Genomic DNA, 17902 nt, shown 5'->3' with positions numbered 1-17902 from the left:
ACTTCCACAGCATAAAGGCCATGGCAAAGTCACTGTTACATTCATTAGCTTAAGAGAGAACTTAAAATTAATTTTCCTAAATGAAAAAGCATCTTTAGAAAGCGAGCATTCTCATATGTTTTATGGATGAATAATCTATACATGAGGTCAGCTCCCACTGCTTGCTTGTAGTTCTTCACTCTTAGCAACTGAATGCTTGAAGAATGAAGATCTTTAGGGCTATGAAAAACTTATCACACGATTGGGTGCTAAAGACCCTATTTTTTATATAAAAGTGAGCAGCTTAGTTTTCTAACTTACCTCAAAGACTGAAATATTGTTTTTTCTGTAAATTTCATTGGCTGGAGGATGAAACCAGCCACATTTTTTCATATGCTGTTGGAGAATAGTTCGGCTTTTCATATACTTTAGACAGAATTCACAAAGGTACAACTTGGGTAGCCTGTAAGCAAAGATAAAGAAAGGTCAAAGACTGAAGATGCAGACTTTTGTATAACATTCCTCACTCCTGCAGATACAGAACTTGATGAAAACAAACCCAGTATATACTGACCTTGTGCATGTGCTAATCAGGCCCAAACCACCTTACCATACTTAAAGTCATGGCACTTAGTTATTCTATAACAAATGCATATTTAAAAAAAAAAAAATTACTTAATGCTCTGCATAATTACTTTAAATTATTAAATTATGTCAGAAGAAATATATCCATCGATTACAATACTAGGAAAAAATTGCAACCCCCCCCCCCCCCCCCCAGTTTTGCACTAGTGACACTAGGAGGGATTGGATCAATAGTTCCTATTCTCTCCCTTCCCTCCTTGTAACAGACAGCTGTATGTACCCCTGAGCAACGGGTCACAATACCATCTATCTGTTTGCTTTAAAAGCATTGTACACACTACACTGACACGAACAATTTAGATCACAACAATATTGGGACACTTGCACTCAACTCCATTTACATACTCTAGCTTGGGCAGGGATGCTCTTTTCAGTCACCTTCAATGCCTCTAGCAGAGCTAGAATAATTCCTCATGACAGGCCACATTGTAGAATAAAGAGTTTTATTTAATTTTCTCTCTAGCTATGGCCCTTACAAGTTATTTTTCTTTCTGAATCAAGTTTAAGTTCAGAGTGATTGCAGTTTAGACAGTTTGCAAAGTTCTTAAGCAAGAGAACATCAAAACAAATACACGTGCATCACAGCAGAACAATCTTTCAGATGCCAAAATGTGTAACATTAAACATTTCTTCTTTAGCTGTGTTGAACTACATACAGCATAAATATAATACATCAAAGTAATTCCTGTAGAATTTCTATTTATTTTTCTCTTTCAACTCCCATAGATATTGTACAGCCATTTCTAATAAAATAATTTAATACACAGTTAACATCCTATTCCTTAAACAAATTCATTATTTTTTTATCATGAGGAGTGCTGCAGTTGGTTCACTGGAGGGAAGGGATGGCATCCACAGCAACCCTGACAGGTGAGAGGAGTGGGCCCATGCGAACCTTGTGAAGTTCAACAAGACAAAGTGTAAGGTCCTGCACCTGGGTCGAGGCAATGCCCAGTATCAATACTGGCTGGGGGATGAATGGATTGAGAGCAACCCTGTGGAGAATGACTTGGGAGATACTGGTGGATGAAAAATTGGACACGAGCCAGCAATGTATGCTTGCAGCCCAGAAAGCCAATCATATCCTGTGCTGCATCCAAAGAAGCGTGGCCAGCAGGTCGAGGGAGGTGATTCTTCCCCTCTACTCCACTCTTTTAAGGCCCTACTTGGAGTACTGCATCCAACTCCAGGGTCCTCAGTGCAAGCCACTGACCTGTTAGAGCGAGTCCAGAGGAGGGCCACAGAAGTGATCCAAGGGCCGAAACACCTCTCCTATAATGAAAGGCTGAGAGAGCTGGGGTTGCTCAGCCTGGAGAAGAGAAGTCTCTGGGGAGACCTTACTACGGCCTTTCAGTATATAAAGAGGGCTTATAAGCCTGTAGCAATGGGACAAGCAGCAATGGTTTTAAACTGAAAGAGGGTAGACTTAGATTGGACAGAAGGAAGATGTTTTTTACAATAAGGGTGGTCAGACACTGGAACAGGTTGCCCAGAGAAACTGCAGATGCCCCATCATTGGAAGTGTTCAAGGTCAGGCTAGACTGGGTTATGAGCAACCTGATCTAGAGAAAGATGTCCCTGCCCACAGCAGGAGGGTTGGACTAGCTGGTCTTTAAAGGTCTGTTCCAACCCAAAGCATTTTGTGATACCACATGTAAAGAACCAATGTACTCTGAGAGTCGGATACTCTAATCACTTACATGCTTAATAACAGCCCAGTACCAGGTCATTTAGCTGAGGCTGCTCCCTTCTCAGAGCGTGGAATATGCCAGTTCTTTGGGAATCCATCTAATCATATATTCCTATGGCAGTTCGAATGCTCACAGCATATGCAGGTTGTTGCAGAGAGATTATCAACTTTTTGACTCAGCCTAAAAAGACCTTAAGACGTCTATTAACTACCAGGAAAAGTATCTGTACTTTGCTTCTGTCCTACATTCACATAGAATGTTTTTAAGATTTCTGTGCCTGCTGGAGCACAGCCTTCCCATAAACACTGAAGCAGAACAAAGGAGAAGAATGTTCAGTCATACCTTGAGTATTCCTGTGGATACGGGGAGGAGTACCAGGTCTGGATTTCATACTTGCCAAATTCAATGACAGAAGGGCATCGGACTTGTGGATCAGGAGGCCCAGTCACCCCTACTTTCTATGCAAGGGGAAAAAAAAAAGTTTTTGTGAATTTCCAAGTGAAAGATTTCCAGGCTGCAATAAATGAAAACATTCTTATCTATACAGTCCATCCTACTCGAACTCACAGAGAATTAGGAAGATGCAGATGTTGCTTTCTGACACTAAAACCCAGTACCAATCACACTTCATGTGATTCACAAAAAGGAAGAATTAATTAATAAGCATTGTCATACCACATACCTCCACTATCTTTCACACTGTTGCGTGTCGTAGTTTTAAATATAAACTAGAACACAGCAAAATTTAATACAATCTTTTTTTAGTTCTGTTGCTATTTCCCTTCTTGTATTTCAATAGCCAAGAACATAAACACATAAACTGCTCCTGAGGTTAAAATCTAGAATATTAACATATCTAACATAACACATCAGTGTCTTCCCAGCTCTGAGACTATATGTACTACTGTGAATGTAGTACCTATCAAAACAATATTCAGGGTACGGCTACCTGCTTATCATCATGAGTGCAGAAGACTAAAAGAAATACCTCAAATCATTTATTAGAAGAAAAAATTATAAAATATGGTATTTTTAAATTACTTCTACAACTTTAATTTCCCCTGTCTCTCTAATAGTAACTGTATATTTTATGGGAACTAAAAAAATAAGGGAACTAAATGCTCTGCTTTCAAAGAAAACAAATGTTTTGTCACTTCATCAAGATTTTCTCTCAAAGGACTGTCACTTGCACAATTAGAAATCCAAAAATTCACACTCGCCTGGCATTAGCATATGAACCACTTGGACTGCAAAGCTATTAATAAGTGAGACCATGTTTCATGCAGGAGGTCAGAAGCTACTGTGAAGAGTACCAGTGAATTACCTGCATGAAAATCTATGCTAGCAGAATGAAACAGCTATACCCAGGACAATGGTTTGGCATTTGAAAGGCTAACATTCAAAACTAACAGTTTTTAAGTTTCCTAAGTGGGACTGGTATAGACAGAAGACACCTCAGAATCTAATCCTAGGCACACACATTTTAAGCAGCTCTATCTAGGTGAAAAAGGACAGTAATCTCCTATGAAAATACTTAACCCAAGAGCTCCAAATAGAGCCATCAGTAACTGATTAATGTTTCCTTCTATTCTTATTCAGAAGATACGCCGAATATTTCAGCAGGCAGCCTAATAAGGTCTTAGAGCTTACTACTTGCATATGATCCACAACCACTTAATTATTTTTTTTTCCCCATCAGTTTATGGATTTATTTCTTAGGCTTCCCCTTTCCTCTTAGGCTACCTACTAGGACGGAAGCTAGGTAAGAGAGTCAAGTTATCTTACCTCAGCACAAAAGCTAGATTTAGGAAGAACAAAATCCCTAGCATTTAAGAAAAAGAATTAAGAAAATACTATTAAACATGCACAATCTCAGGTGCTAAAAGCTTTTGCTATTTATGAGGATTCTACGAGGAAAAGAACGCATAACCTCTGCATTTTTGGTAACTGATACGAGGTTGCATACAACACAAGAATTCCACTCCCTGGCAGAACAAATCACCGAAAGAGCAATTTATGAAGGCAGCTCTTTATAACTATGATAATCTGTAGTTAAGTACTTCCTGCACTGTAGTTTCAAAGGAATTGCCATTATTGCCCAGTACAATAGGTGAATAATAAACACAATTATCACAGGCATCTGACAAATCTTAAGGAAAAGAGAGTAATATCCACCTGCAACACTGAGTCCTGCACCCGTGCCTTCTTTTCAGCAACAAACCCCTCCTCTGGATGAATGCTCACGTTACGTGTAGAGACCCAGCTCCCATACAGCAGTTTACACAACACAGTCACGAGAAGAAAGCCTTCAGTAGCAGACTACTACTTCAGCCTCTATGCTAGCTGCAGATAGCTCTAATGACTTTCTTCTGGAACACTTAATATGCAATATCTTCTCATCTCACTCAAAAGCCTTTGACACGTCACTCTGTATTTCCATTTTCTTTGGTGAGGTAGCTCAGTGTACAAGCAGCAGGGTCCCTGTATCAGCTGCATCACAACTCTGGTCAACACCTTCCTCACCAAAACCAATCACCTAGCCACCTTAAATTTAAAGTATTTAATCTGCAACAAGTATTTTCCCCACACAGGGGAAAAAAAACCAAAGCAAAAAACCCCCACTCTCTCCAAAACTTGCTCATTTTCCTAAGCAGATGCTTGGAGATTAATAGTTTCTCTAGTCTGGATATATTTCCACAGATTTAATTTCAGATCTTCAGTTATTTTTCTAAAACATAATTATGGTCACAAGCCATAGTCTCATGTGCAATTTACTCGCTGCACACACTGAGTTTTTTTAAAGTCAATCCTGTAACAAAGTTTGAATATACAGTAGTGCCATATTTGCACCTCAATAGAAGAGTGCGCCTTAGTCTGCTTTATCACACACATAGCGTAGTTCAGTCTTAACACAATTCATTGTTCATTAACTCTTTTGGTACAGAGACTGTATTTGGTATAGTGGAATTAAACCAGCCTATGACAGAATCGTAGGTAAATAAACAGAAGTCAAATACCTGGAGAAGTTTAAAAGGACAGTACACTTAGTGAAGCACTGTTCAGGGAAGTCACTGCATAAAGTCAATTGATCTCTTTAGCTTCAGAAGGAGTTAAGTCGTAAGACCATTCAAGTTATTGAAATGTACAGGTAGAGATACACACACGACACACGTGAGAATATGCACATGTATGTGCATACAGACAGACAGTAATGCTTTATCCTGCTCCGTAAGAACTTACAGTATCTAGAAAAAGAATGGTTTAATTAGCCAGAGGCCCTATGTGACCCATGTTGCTAGCACAGTCCACTGTTATTGTTTTAACAGTCCACACATTTTACCAGCTATTTAACAGCTCTAAAGACACAACTAAAGCCACAGCCCTCAAGGCTTTGTAGATGCCCACCTTAACCTCCTTTGGCTCTTACGCTCACTTTTATATTATCCCTCAGCTGCCTTGAGGCGAGTTCCCCATTACTCTCAAGCAGGAGAAACCAAGCACATTAGCTTCTATGACAGACGGACTCATCTGGAGTCTATTTCTTGATGTTTTTTGTTGCTGGGTTGGGGTGGGTTTGGGGGGGCTTGTTTAAATTTTTTTTTTGTTTGTGTTGTGTTTGTTTTGTTTTTTTTTTTTTTAAAACAGATTTGGTACTTACTGCCAGACACTGAACATGTGACCTTACCTGCAGGGCTTGTTCCTGAATATCCCTAAACAATTCCATGTCTTTTTCAGTTAAGACATCCTGGCTCCCAAAAAAACGCTCCTCATTTTCCTGTTTTCCATCCCAGCCATCCTGATTGTCTGTAAATGAGAGAAAAAATTGTCTTCACCTACATTTTCAAAGGGGTACTTGCTTTTTAGTGCAGCAACAAACATCTTCTGGCTGTATTCAGACACTGTGGTGATGTTTTTGATGGGATTTTCTATTCAGATTTGGGACCACAACGCAAGAACCAGTTCTGGATTTGTGACCACGTAAGCGATATTGTCATATATTTAACCATGTCCAAAACTCACTACATAGATATTCATAGTATCATGAAGGCATTTGTAACGAGACAGCTTTGGATAAATTGCTTACCACTATGCCCATTTCTCACAAACAAGGATCACAACTATTTAAATGCCGTATCTGGCACACCAAAAGCAGGACACTTACGTTCATCACCCAAGAAACACCTCTTCCACAAAAAAAGGCAAACAAAACCCACGAGACACTTCACCTCACCTCCAAAGCATTAAGATACATTATTTTTCTTCCAGCACCAGTCAGGCTAATGCACATAACTATTCTAAAGCTGTAAACCTGGTACGTTATTGGGGGATATTTTCCACTGCTTGCTTGTTATTCAAGCTCTGAAACTATTCAGCAAGACTGTAAAGATTTGAATACAGAGATTAAATCAAGGTCCAGTCAGAGATTAATGTCTTAAGCTAGAAAAGAAAACAAGGAAAGCAGAACTGTGTTTAAAAGAAGGCATGCTCTTCAGCAAGAAGGTGCAAAACCGCATGAAGCAGGCTCCTCTATGGCTGAGGAAATTAAAAAATATTTGCATGCAAGCCCAAACCATAGATTGGAAACTCCTGGCTCTGTCAGACTGGTTTTAATTATCTGTTTCCCATTTCATACTTCCACCTTGCTGTTCTTATTTTCATTAACCACTCCTTACGTTACTTCTTTCAAATGTAACATTACTTAGCATATTTCCTAGGGCTATCCGCAAGCCTCTCATTACCAAAGGGCATTTTACCTCACAGTAGTAATTTAATTCCTCATCATACCTTGCCATCATAGATAAAGAGGCAAAGGTCTCTAGGATTGCTGCCTTCTTCCTTTTTTTTGAGGTATTCTACTTCAATGCACTGCATTTAAGTGTTAACTTTCAGCTCAAATTTTCCAGCCTCTAACAATTCTAGTCAATTGAACATCCTAGCCTTTGAATATTTTCTTGGTGTACAGGATACTTACATTGGCAGGGTGAAAAATCTTTACCTGTGGGCCATTCTGAAGTGCTAGATTTCCTGGTACCCTTTTTCCTGATCCTATACTGCTGAGAATAGTCTACCACTTCCCCTCGAGCTTTTCGTCCATCAGGGGAGGGAGTGAAGAATTTAGTAAGGCCATCTATAAGCCCTTTGGTTTTCTTGTTAAACTTCAAGGTGGTGCTGCCATCTCTGCAGAAGTCCAAGACATCTGTCTGCTCCAGGTATCCTTCTGATGATGCTGACTGGCTGGACAGAGCGATCTTACGCTTCCGACCCCGACCAGGGCCAGTTCGAACTTTGCTGAAAGGGCCTTTTGATCTAAAGAACGAAAAGGGGAAAGATACAGTCAGAAGATTTGGTAAGGTGATTTGCTTTGAGTTGCAGAGTGGACTGCCCTCTTCTCTACTGATTTATCAATCACACAGAACCTAAATATGAACTGAAAAACTTAAAGTAGTCGTCAAGTGCCTGTGTACTTTAGACGAGCCAGGATTCTAAACATCTCAGTAGAAGTACTGTACTATTTTTCTCCACACTGAACGTTATGTGCAATTAATTTGGGTATAAACAATAGATTTTCACCAAACTTAATACAATATTAAATTTAAAAATCATTAGCCAGAATGAATACATTGCACAGAACGTTTCAATTTATGCAGTCATTAAACATTTACACTTGTCATTTGTCAAAGTTTTCATACCGATAGGAAATTGTCGTAAGAACAACACAGGAAGTTAACGCATGCACAACACACACATTAGCTAAGAACATATACCACTGATGGTCATCTTCGCTGAAAACAGTGTTGATCGCCAATCAGCTGCCATCTTTCAGGCTAGACATTTTAAAACTCTATTGAGATAACCAAGTATTTAACACTTCTCAGAAAAATTGCCCTAGACTGACTGCTGTTTCAGGAAGCTGACTGTTTTTAGCGACAATCTTTGCAGCTACAGAGGCTAGAAATAGGCTGCTTTTTCCTAAAAAGACAAACTAAGCAACTGTGCATAATTCTGTGGATATATTTTGCAAGTGAAATGATTGAACAAAGGCAAAAAAAATTATGAATGAATCATGAAATAAAAATTAAGAGATGAAACAGCAATAGCAGATAGCTAGCTTTCCTTTTGCAAAGGTATCACACAGACTGAAAAAAATTGACATTCCCTCTACGCTTTTATAAGCATTAAACTCAGGAAGGTTTTTTCGCAGAAGGTCCTTTGGTACTATTGGTTAGAATTAAGTGGTAGTTCAACTTTTTTTTTTAAGCTGATCTGATGCCTAAACCAGAAATTCTTGCGACATGCTCCTTCATTGCTTTGTTCCCTGCACAGTCAACAGTGCTGCATCACAACAAGCACGGCACAGCAATCTTAATTCAAGGAAATTGCTCTGGCTGAACAGTTATCCAAAGAATTCCCGCCCACCCAAATCCAATTCCCTGATGACTGGCTGTCCCACAACAACCATGACAAGGCCACACAAATGTCTGTCCCAGCACAACAGAGTGCTCCACAAATGCACAAACATGTGGAATGGAAGCAGAAAGGGGCCAAATATTTTCTGGCAGCAGTGTCAGATTAAATGTATGTCAAACAACCACCTCATATACTTTATTGTAGATTACTTAAGTTTCTGCAAACATCAGAAAGGGTTCTTGAGAAAAGCAAAGCAAAACAATTATGTTGGAAGAAGCAGCCATCCAGCAAAACAGACTTGACATGAACAGCAAAATTAATCTGTGACTATAAGGAATAGTTCGAAACTAAACAGTAAGTTACTACAGAGAGGCAAAAATCTAGGCAAAAAGAAGCCCTGAGATTACTTCTAGTCTTTTACAGCACTCTTCACAAATTCTGTTCTAAAGAATAATGAAAAGCTCTTCTTTGTAAAAGAAATCTTCTCACAGAGTAAACCAGACACTTCAGAAACACCCACTGCCCTACAGAATCTCCCACCTTATTCCTCCTTAAAGAGACACTTACGTTGTATTTTGATTCTTTAACCTGTTTTTGGGACGTCCTATTGGGTTAGCATAGCGTCGTTTTATCTGTGCTGCCTTCTTGTGTAAAAGTTTTCTTCCTTTCTTCCGTGGCCGACATATTTGACATATCCACATACCTGTAAGACACAAGTCCCCATCACTGAATGCAAGGGACATCTATATAGGACAAAAAGGAGAATTACAGGCCCCAGGCCTTCTAACACAAAGCATAGGAACAGTACCAATGGCCCCAATTATCACATATACATGTAAGAAAAATTATGTGTATGTTCCAGCAATCTAAACTCAAGCCCAGTTAATATCCCACCTGCCCCCTACTCCCCCAATATACTTCCCACAGCCATGCAGGAAGTCTCTTTAATTCATAGCACAGCATCTGAAAACCACAGAAAAGTAACACATTTTATTATCTCTCATTCCGCTTATGACTACACTACTTCCAACTATCTTCTAAAGGAAAATTTTCTTCTAACTGCCAAGGAAGAATCTTCCATAGCTAACCTGCTTTCTGATGGAGAAAGACAACTTTGGTTGTACTCCAAGACTCTCTACTGTCCAAATGGATATAACTTCAGAAACTTAGAAGCCCATCTCCTCCTTTTGTACAAGTCTATTCATTCAAATGGAAGCTAATAATTTTAATCTGCAAGGATCACTTCTATTCCCTCAAACATCAAAGGTTTTTTTCAAAACCCTTCACGGACAGTAATGTACGGGAAGCAGGAGACAGTGCAAAATTTGGATGTGAAGCTCTGATTCTTCTCTGGTTTCTAATACCTGAAAAGCAGTGCTGTAAAGAACAAGTTAAATGTAGCTAAAAGACGACCTAATATGTGGAAGCACTTTCAACCCACTGATCTCTTCCAACACCATCTTAAACTGCCCTTTTCATCACAAAGTCCTCACCTTTTGGCATCCTGGTAAGAGGGGGGTCACAGCACTCCATGTGAAAGCCACGGTCACATGAGTCACAAAATAGCATGTTATCCTGTTGATGACAGATAAGTTAATCCCTCTTTAGATGTGCACCAGCATCAAGCCCTCCGTTAATTTGTCACCATCTCAGAGAACATGCACATAGTTTTCAACTACAGACATGGTATTTCACGTGTCTCAGACTACCAGACTCAAACAAAAGCTGCAAATACTTGACTCTAAAATGATTTTATTTTGTAGTTTAACAGAACATCCACAAGACCGATATCCTCTTCATTCAGTCCATATTCCACTGTACTCACAGCATTTTTGCCCTGATCTCGACAGGAACTGCACGTTTTGCACTCAATACACTGCCATCGCAAGGCTTTCACTCGAATTGTCAACTCTGGAGAGAACTTCAAACAGGACGGATGACCTACAGAAAAAAAAGAGAAAGCTATACCAGTAAAACCATTCCACTGCTGTTAATGCTCACAGAGAGATTACTTTACCAATTACATATTCCCAGGCAGAATTGTGCTTCTATTCTTATCTACTTATAGCACCAATACAATACCTTAGATAGCAAGTGGCAGGCCCACATACAAAAGAACACCAAGATAATTTTTCATAACTGAATTGAGATAAATGATAAAACTGGTCATCACTACAACACTTTTAAAGAAACCTCCAGGAGCCATTTGTGTTAGGTTAACTTAACTGTCTCCCCTCTGGGAGCATGAGATTGAGCTGAACTAACTGTATTATATGCCATAGATGCATATTCCCCATACGTATGGGTCAGTAGCAGTCACTATACCAAGCTCTTCTGTCTCAAGTGGATGGGTTATTACTAGCAGCACTGTGAACGGTCACCTACCACTGTTGCCACAGTCAGCACAAGAGATGAGCTCTTCAGGTTTCTTCTCTCGATTTTGCTCTTTTGTACCAAGGCAGAAACTGCAGATTGGAATTGGTTCAGCAACCGGCTGTGAGGAAAACAGACAATAAAAGCACTAAGTATATGAGGGGAGCAAATCACAATACACAAAATCACACAGGCATTTATAGCACATGTAAATAGTATGCAATATAAATCATGTCTCTCAGATTTTAATTGGTTCTCACCACAGAATATTGCATTAACTGTAACCTGAATAGAAGTTAGAACTCCAAAGACAAAAGACATACTCCCAGGTACAAAGGAAAAGAGAATGGAATTCCAGAGCTAGGGGAAACTTGGAAAAATCAAGCTGGGAAAGAGGGATATAAATTAATAGATAACTGAAAAAAAAAAAAGTTAGAGAGAGTTGGTGCCTTAATTTGTCATTCAATTGAATGAGCTGCGAGGTGATGCAGTGGTGGAAAAAGGCACAGATGACCCCAGAGTACAGTAGCCTTAGAAATTCCCACCAGCTATCCAGAAAGTGGTACTGCAATCGTCAAAAGCATTTGCAATACTTTACCTGGAAAAAAACATATTATAGGACAAGTACAACAACTGTACAACTATTAACACGGCTATGAAAAATGAAAAATAAATTATCTTGTAAGAAGTTATGTGAGTATGCTGTTAGCACTCAAAAGCAACAGACAAAAAGATCTGCTCTCTCTAAAAAGGTTCAGGGCGTTAAACATTATGCAGAGAAAAAGATGTATTTAAGATGAGGTACAACACTAGCAAAATAAAAAATAGATATTAACTAGCTAAGAATATGTTTGGCCTGGAATAAGCAGGAGGTTTTGAAACCAAGGGACTGACATTCTACAACGGCCTCCTCAAAGAAACAACAAGTGCAATAACTGGTTGTTTTAAAGTGACACTTGATCAACTAACAAGAAGGAAAGGATAGCCTTATCTCCAGTAACATTAGGTGCTGGATTTCATAATCTAGCAAATTCTTTCTAATCCAATTCTGTATTTTCCAAGACAAGCCTGTGATTTATAGTTTTCAGAGCAAAGATACAAGCAAAATTTAATTCAAAAAATACAATAAAAATATGCTAAAAATCACATTTTAAACACTGGAAACATTAAAAATGTCAGATTATGGTAAGTTTTGAGACACATTCTTTGTATAGCTGTATCACGTTACAGTTAATGATTTTACACATACCTTTTTCAGAGTATATTATGCAGCTACACAAGCACATACTGTTAATTATTGTATGGAAGCATATGCCAGAAGAACTTCAAGGAACCTTTACTCTGGCTAAGCCAAAGCAAAAGCTATGTGCAGAATAGTTTCTTGCAGAAATCAGGTTGGTTTATATTACAGTATCATAGAAACTGAAAGTTTCAAGCTATATCTTTGCTTCGGTATACAGATTCAGTATACTTACAGACGGAGGTGTGTTCCTTAAGACAGGCACTAGACGGAAGCGATCAGAACACCTTATGAAGTCTGCTATTTCAGTATTAAGCCACACAATGTGGAATGACTACTTGGGAATGAAAGCCTAACATTCCTCATCCTGAACACAAGTATTTATCTTAGCCTTTGAGTAAATCCCAGATGATGTTGAAGCATAAACTAATATGAAATCACCTGCCCAAACTATTTCAGTGTGAAACACATTCATAGGTTTAATTAATTGAAGGATTCCAGTGTCTGCTACTTTTGAAAAAGGGAGAAAACAAAACAACTATAGATAGTTACACAAAGCATATTAATCATAGAACGGTTTGGGTTAGAAGGGACCTTTATTGGTAATATCCAAGCTGGAAGAGGAAACAAGCACCTTCGCTGCCACAGGAAGTCATGAAGTATCTTTCCAGCCAAGGTCACCACAGTAATGTTGGCTAAAATCAGCTATGTAGGGATCCCCCGTCCTCTTTTAACAGAGAGGGGACTGGCTGTACACAAATTGTTCATGACTGGACTAGGTGCCAGACAGATAGCGGCTTCCAGCCAGTATAAGGTTTAATGGAGGGGAAAACTGTATTAGGGGTCTGTCAGCGCTTTAATTTATTTGGCATCAAGATTTCAGGAATTACTTTTACCCTCTACCTTCTGAGAAACATTCGCTTCTCTTTTCACCTTCAGTCTCGTCTTCCCGAGGAATACTTACTACCTCTTGGAACAAGTTACTATTAACTAACCTTCACCTTTCCCATGAGAATAATAACTGGTTCTCTTTTTGCTATTTTACTCACATTTCAGTACTACACAAAGTAGATAAGCACCGTTATTCCCATTTTCGGATAAGGAAATGCTCAGAGAAAATTCCTTGAGTAATACCAACACGCAGATCAGCATGAGAACTAAAGAACGCAGCAATCCCTGCCTCAGCACCTGCTAGTCCCCCCTGAAAGAAATGCAATGATCTCGATCCACCACAAAGTTGCAGTAAAAAGGTTTAGAATCCTTTAGAATCCAATTTGGCATGTTCATTCATCCTTTATACTTGGTCATAGGTTAGCTCAGACAGTTAAAAAAAAAAAACCAAAACAGAACAGGAAAAAGAAATTTACCAAACTCTTCAGCTTCTTTTAAATAAAGCAAATTGTAACTTACAATATTACAAGTGTGGTTTTGCCAGAAATGGACTCAGTGAACATAATTTCACATCCCAGAATCATTCATTTTCCTCTCATTTCAGTCTGAGGTTATGATAAAGTTTCATAGAGAATCTCAACTACCTTGTACCAGTCTTTCAGACAGAAGGGAAAAAGGAACATTTATACTTTCTAATAGTTAAACTTTAATGCGCCTGAACAATCGACAGCATCGATTTCCCTGCATGTACGGCTAAATCTGATGTTCTGACACAAACAGTTTACTGATTTACAACTCATAGTTAAGAGCTGATGTGACATTAATGTTGCGTTATCAAATGCTGAGGTTTACATCTGGTATTTAAAAAAAGCGATGAAGCAGAAGAAGGGCTAAGAATGACAAGCAAGGTATGACAAAAACATTTATATTACTGTACACACTTCTGTTAGCTTTGAAGTTACCAATTCAAAGCAGAAACAATTAACTCAATGAAGACTGCCAAAAATACAAAAAGAAACCATGATCCAAAACTCCATCACTTCCTTGGTCTGAATACCGAATAATTTCAGTGATACTGTAACAGAACAGAACAAGCACAAAGTGTTTTTCTTAAGACAAAAGGGACAATATACGTTCAGAAGTGAAATCTGCACCAAATTTCAATCTAAATTGCTTACATATCTCAAAGAAACATTTATGGTTTTAGTTCGAAGGGCTGTAAAATGATGACTTAATTCAGAGACTTGACGTAAGCCTAAAATGCCCACTCTGCAAATCTGGATACATAAAATCAAACTGTTAAAAGCCAAGTACTCAGAAGTGCTGTCAACATACAGTCACAATTAAACAACCAGAAGAATTTCATTTCCCACTATATATGTAATCACAGTAGCACTTGGAGAGACTACTTATTCATGGAGAAGGGCTGTACCCCAACATCACACGGCAAAGAAACCAGGCAAATCATATTTGCGATCGCAGAGTGAGAATCGATGTTTTTACCACCCCTTACAGATTACATCAAGAATGCATTTGGCCTGACATCTGCAAGTGTAGTGAAATGGACTTAATTACACGGTCACACCTTATTAACTGTATCACTGAATTGCAATATAACCACAGATAAGATATTCAAACTTTTGGCACCACTTAAAGAACACATAAACACCATCTGGTAATTATGGGTTGGTTTGTTTTGGTTTGTTTTTTGAGAAATGAAGGAGAATAGCTTTCCTACTTCTGAAGGAGTCACACGCTACAGCCCCTAACAGCGTGATGTAGCCTGAAAAACTGAACCCCTTGCAAAGCATGAAGTATAAAAGGGGATCTCTTCCCTCTGGTCAACGCCACAGCAGACACCATGGAATGAAATGCGTCACGTGAAAGAACACAAGACGACTGCAAGATTTTTGCCAGCAGTATTAGGTGTACATGAAAGATACAGTAAGAATTAACAAATTATTATTGGGCAGCAAGTAAGAAAAATAAAGAGAACAGACCAACCTACAAGAAGGGGAAGGGTGAAATGAGTGGCAAAAGGCTCCTTCCAAGGAATAAATATTTCCTATCTATTTTTGCTTTATATGTTTAAATATTACAGAGAAATACATAAAGAATATGAAATAGAAATTAGATTCTTGAGACTACTATTAGGATTGTATGTCTAGCTCAAATATTCATGTAACAGAAAGATATGGAAATAATTTTCAAAGGACAAGCAAAATTATTTAAGAATAGACAACCTACAGAAATTAATATACTCAGGAATGACCGAGAAATTAATTGGACACTAAATCTAAGTATTTATACATGGAAGAAATATAAACATATTAACATGCTAATTTAGAGCAAACTTTCTGATGAAGCAATATCAGATGAACCAATTCCTGATGGTTAGACAGGCACAGTCTTAAAATAAACTATTATTTTCTGTATGCAAGTCAAGTAGTAAAGATAAAACAAGAGAAATCTATAGCCGGCAGATGTATAGGTAGTAAGCAGCTCTTCTAAATGTACTACGGTAAAGAATCCTAAGCACAGGTTTTCTTACAAAACATCGTAGAATTATTACTGAAAACATAAGAAAGGCAGAAATATTCCACAAATATTCGTTCTTTGTTTTGAGAAAAAGCTACCGAGGTAATCCTACCACATGATGCCAATGAGATGCCCTCCTTGGCAACCCTAAGTAGTTCCCATCTAAAAATCCCCCAAAGTTACAGTTCATATGCCCACAGCTGATGCTACTAACACGTCAAGCCTTCGTGATGCTTACTAAAGATCTTCCTAAGAAACAACGATTAACAGCTTAGATGCATTAAATACATCCTTTCTGCCAATACCTTCTTACCTAGTGGGAAACCTTATGGCACTGAACACTGTAGTCCTATATACTTATTAATCAAAGAATAATAGGACAGTAAAAGGAATTAAAAAATTGACTGCTTAAATGCATTTCAAAGAAATATTGTGCATTTGAAGCTATAGTATACTTCAAGCAATATTTACTACACTACATCAAAATTCACCTGTTGGCCCAAACTTTCACTGAAATTACACATTAGCCTCTACCAAGACTACTGTTTGATATAGTTTTAGATGACTTACACATGGCCACACATTTGACTCTCTTACCACGTACATGCAATTCATACATACTAGAGCGGACCTTGCACAAGTGACAGCAGACACTTCTGGATACCAGTGATACTGCTACCCACTGAAGGTATCAATCCCTTTGTCATTGCTGATCCCAATGCTGTGGTTAGTTTTTGTAGATGGCGTTTTAAAATATCAACTTGCTAAACTGCACACAGAGCACACTGAAATAGTTTTTGCAGAGCAGAATAAGACTGATGGCAATTTCCCTCCTTTTGGCACAGAAAAGCTAGCAGCAACAGTGATATCGCCCACTACATTGTATAGGAACATATAAGTGACAGGCCATTCAATGTAATTTCTGGAAGCAATCTGATCAAAAGTCTGACAGACATCCAAGCTCAGAAGAGACTGTAGATGGCTATGCCCCTTTGAACAATATTTAGAGCTACCACCTCTCTCCTGATGGCAAAAACAACTAAAACCATCACACCCCAAAAAGAGAACCAAGCAAACGTCAACTCTACAGTGCAGGCTACGTTATTAGCATCAGTGAATGTTGCTGGAAACTCCACTCTGAATTTCTGAGCTGAGACCAAAGTATTAAGTATTTTTTTTCCCCAGGAGGAAACCACACACTTTGACCCATTGTTTCTTTTTATCTGTCTCAACCCCCCAACTTCTTTCTTTTTTTTTTTTTTTTTTTCTTTTGGTGCAATCCCCTGTAAGAAACTGCCATGGTTCTTGGAAATCAAAACGTAGGAATTAAACCACCTATATAACCTGACACACTTTAAAGAAGTCTAGTACCTTAATGAGGCCGTTTGCCTTTGGGGGGGTTGGGAAGAAGGGAAGACTACTACCATACCAGATTTATAAAAGTATTTTTCATAAACATATCTTTATTCAACCAACGGACTGCTGTCAAGAATGAAAGTTTCCTGAGCTGCAGTCCTACATGGTTTTAAATATGTAAGCCACCTGCTACTCTCCAAGCCTTTTAGCTGAAGGTTTTACCACTACATCCTAAAAAGAACACGTCAACTGCCTGATCCTTTAAATTTGCTCCCTCACCTTCCATGAGAAAAGCTAGTACAGGAATCATAGAATCACAGAATGTTTTGGGTTGGAAGGGACCCCTAGAGGTCGTCTAGTCCAACCCCCCTGCAGTGAGCAGGGACCCCTTTAACCAGATCAGGTTGCTCAGAGCCCCTGAAACACAGTGGGGGAAAAAATCCAGAACTTTAAGCAGAAGTCAAGCTCTTGGCTTTTGTTTTTGTTTTATGCAAGAAGTGCTCTACGAAGTTAAAATTTGATAACATACAGTCAGCAACATGGCAATCTCAGAGATGCTCCCTGACAAAAGTCTGTCAGAGCATGAATTATGCAATCTACCAACCAAGGAATTACGTTTTCTTCTGGAGCAAGAGCTTACTCCAGGCAGCAGAACCCCAAAAGTGTACTCGCTCTTTTTCCTGGCCAGCAAGGGCACCTCCACCTTAGGATGACAACAATAATCTCCACTTTGCTTTGCTTTACTTGGCTGTAAAAAGGAAACAGTATTTCCCTTTCTCAA

General features: G+C 38.7%; 1 protein-coding gene across 1 annotated transcript in view; it reads right to left on the bottom strand.

Annotated features, from left to right (window-relative positions):
• KAT6A (lysine acetyltransferase 6A) overlaps nucleotides 1-17902 on the bottom strand; it is a 49136-nt gene that overhangs the window by 16588 nt on the left and 14646 nt on the right. Inside the window, exons 3-10 of the mRNA XM_035888684.1 lie at nucleotides 11109-11217; nucleotides 10549-10664; nucleotides 10217-10298; nucleotides 9291-9426; nucleotides 7312-7622; nucleotides 6001-6119; nucleotides 2658-2773; nucleotides 301-442 (exon numbers count right to left, since the gene is read on the bottom strand). Coding sequence (XP_035744577.1) covers nucleotides 301-442; nucleotides 2658-2773; nucleotides 6001-6119; nucleotides 7312-7622; nucleotides 9291-9426; nucleotides 10217-10298; nucleotides 10549-10664; nucleotides 11109-11217 — 1131 coding nt within the window. The remainder of the gene's footprint in view (nucleotides 1-300; nucleotides 443-2657; nucleotides 2774-6000; nucleotides 6120-7311; nucleotides 7623-9290; nucleotides 9427-10216; nucleotides 10299-10548; nucleotides 10665-11108; nucleotides 11218-17902) is intronic.

This window comes from Egretta garzetta, unplaced genomic scaffold (assembly GCF_000687185.1).
Source record: "Egretta garzetta isolate BGI_Z169 unplaced genomic scaffold, ASM68718v1 scaffold481, whole genome shotgun sequence".
NCBI classification, from domain to species: domain Eukaryota; kingdom Metazoa; phylum Chordata; class Aves; order Pelecaniformes; family Ardeidae; genus Egretta; species Egretta garzetta.
Note: the sequence above shows the minus strand (reverse complement) of the source record. Positions and strands in the feature narration are given on the sequence as shown.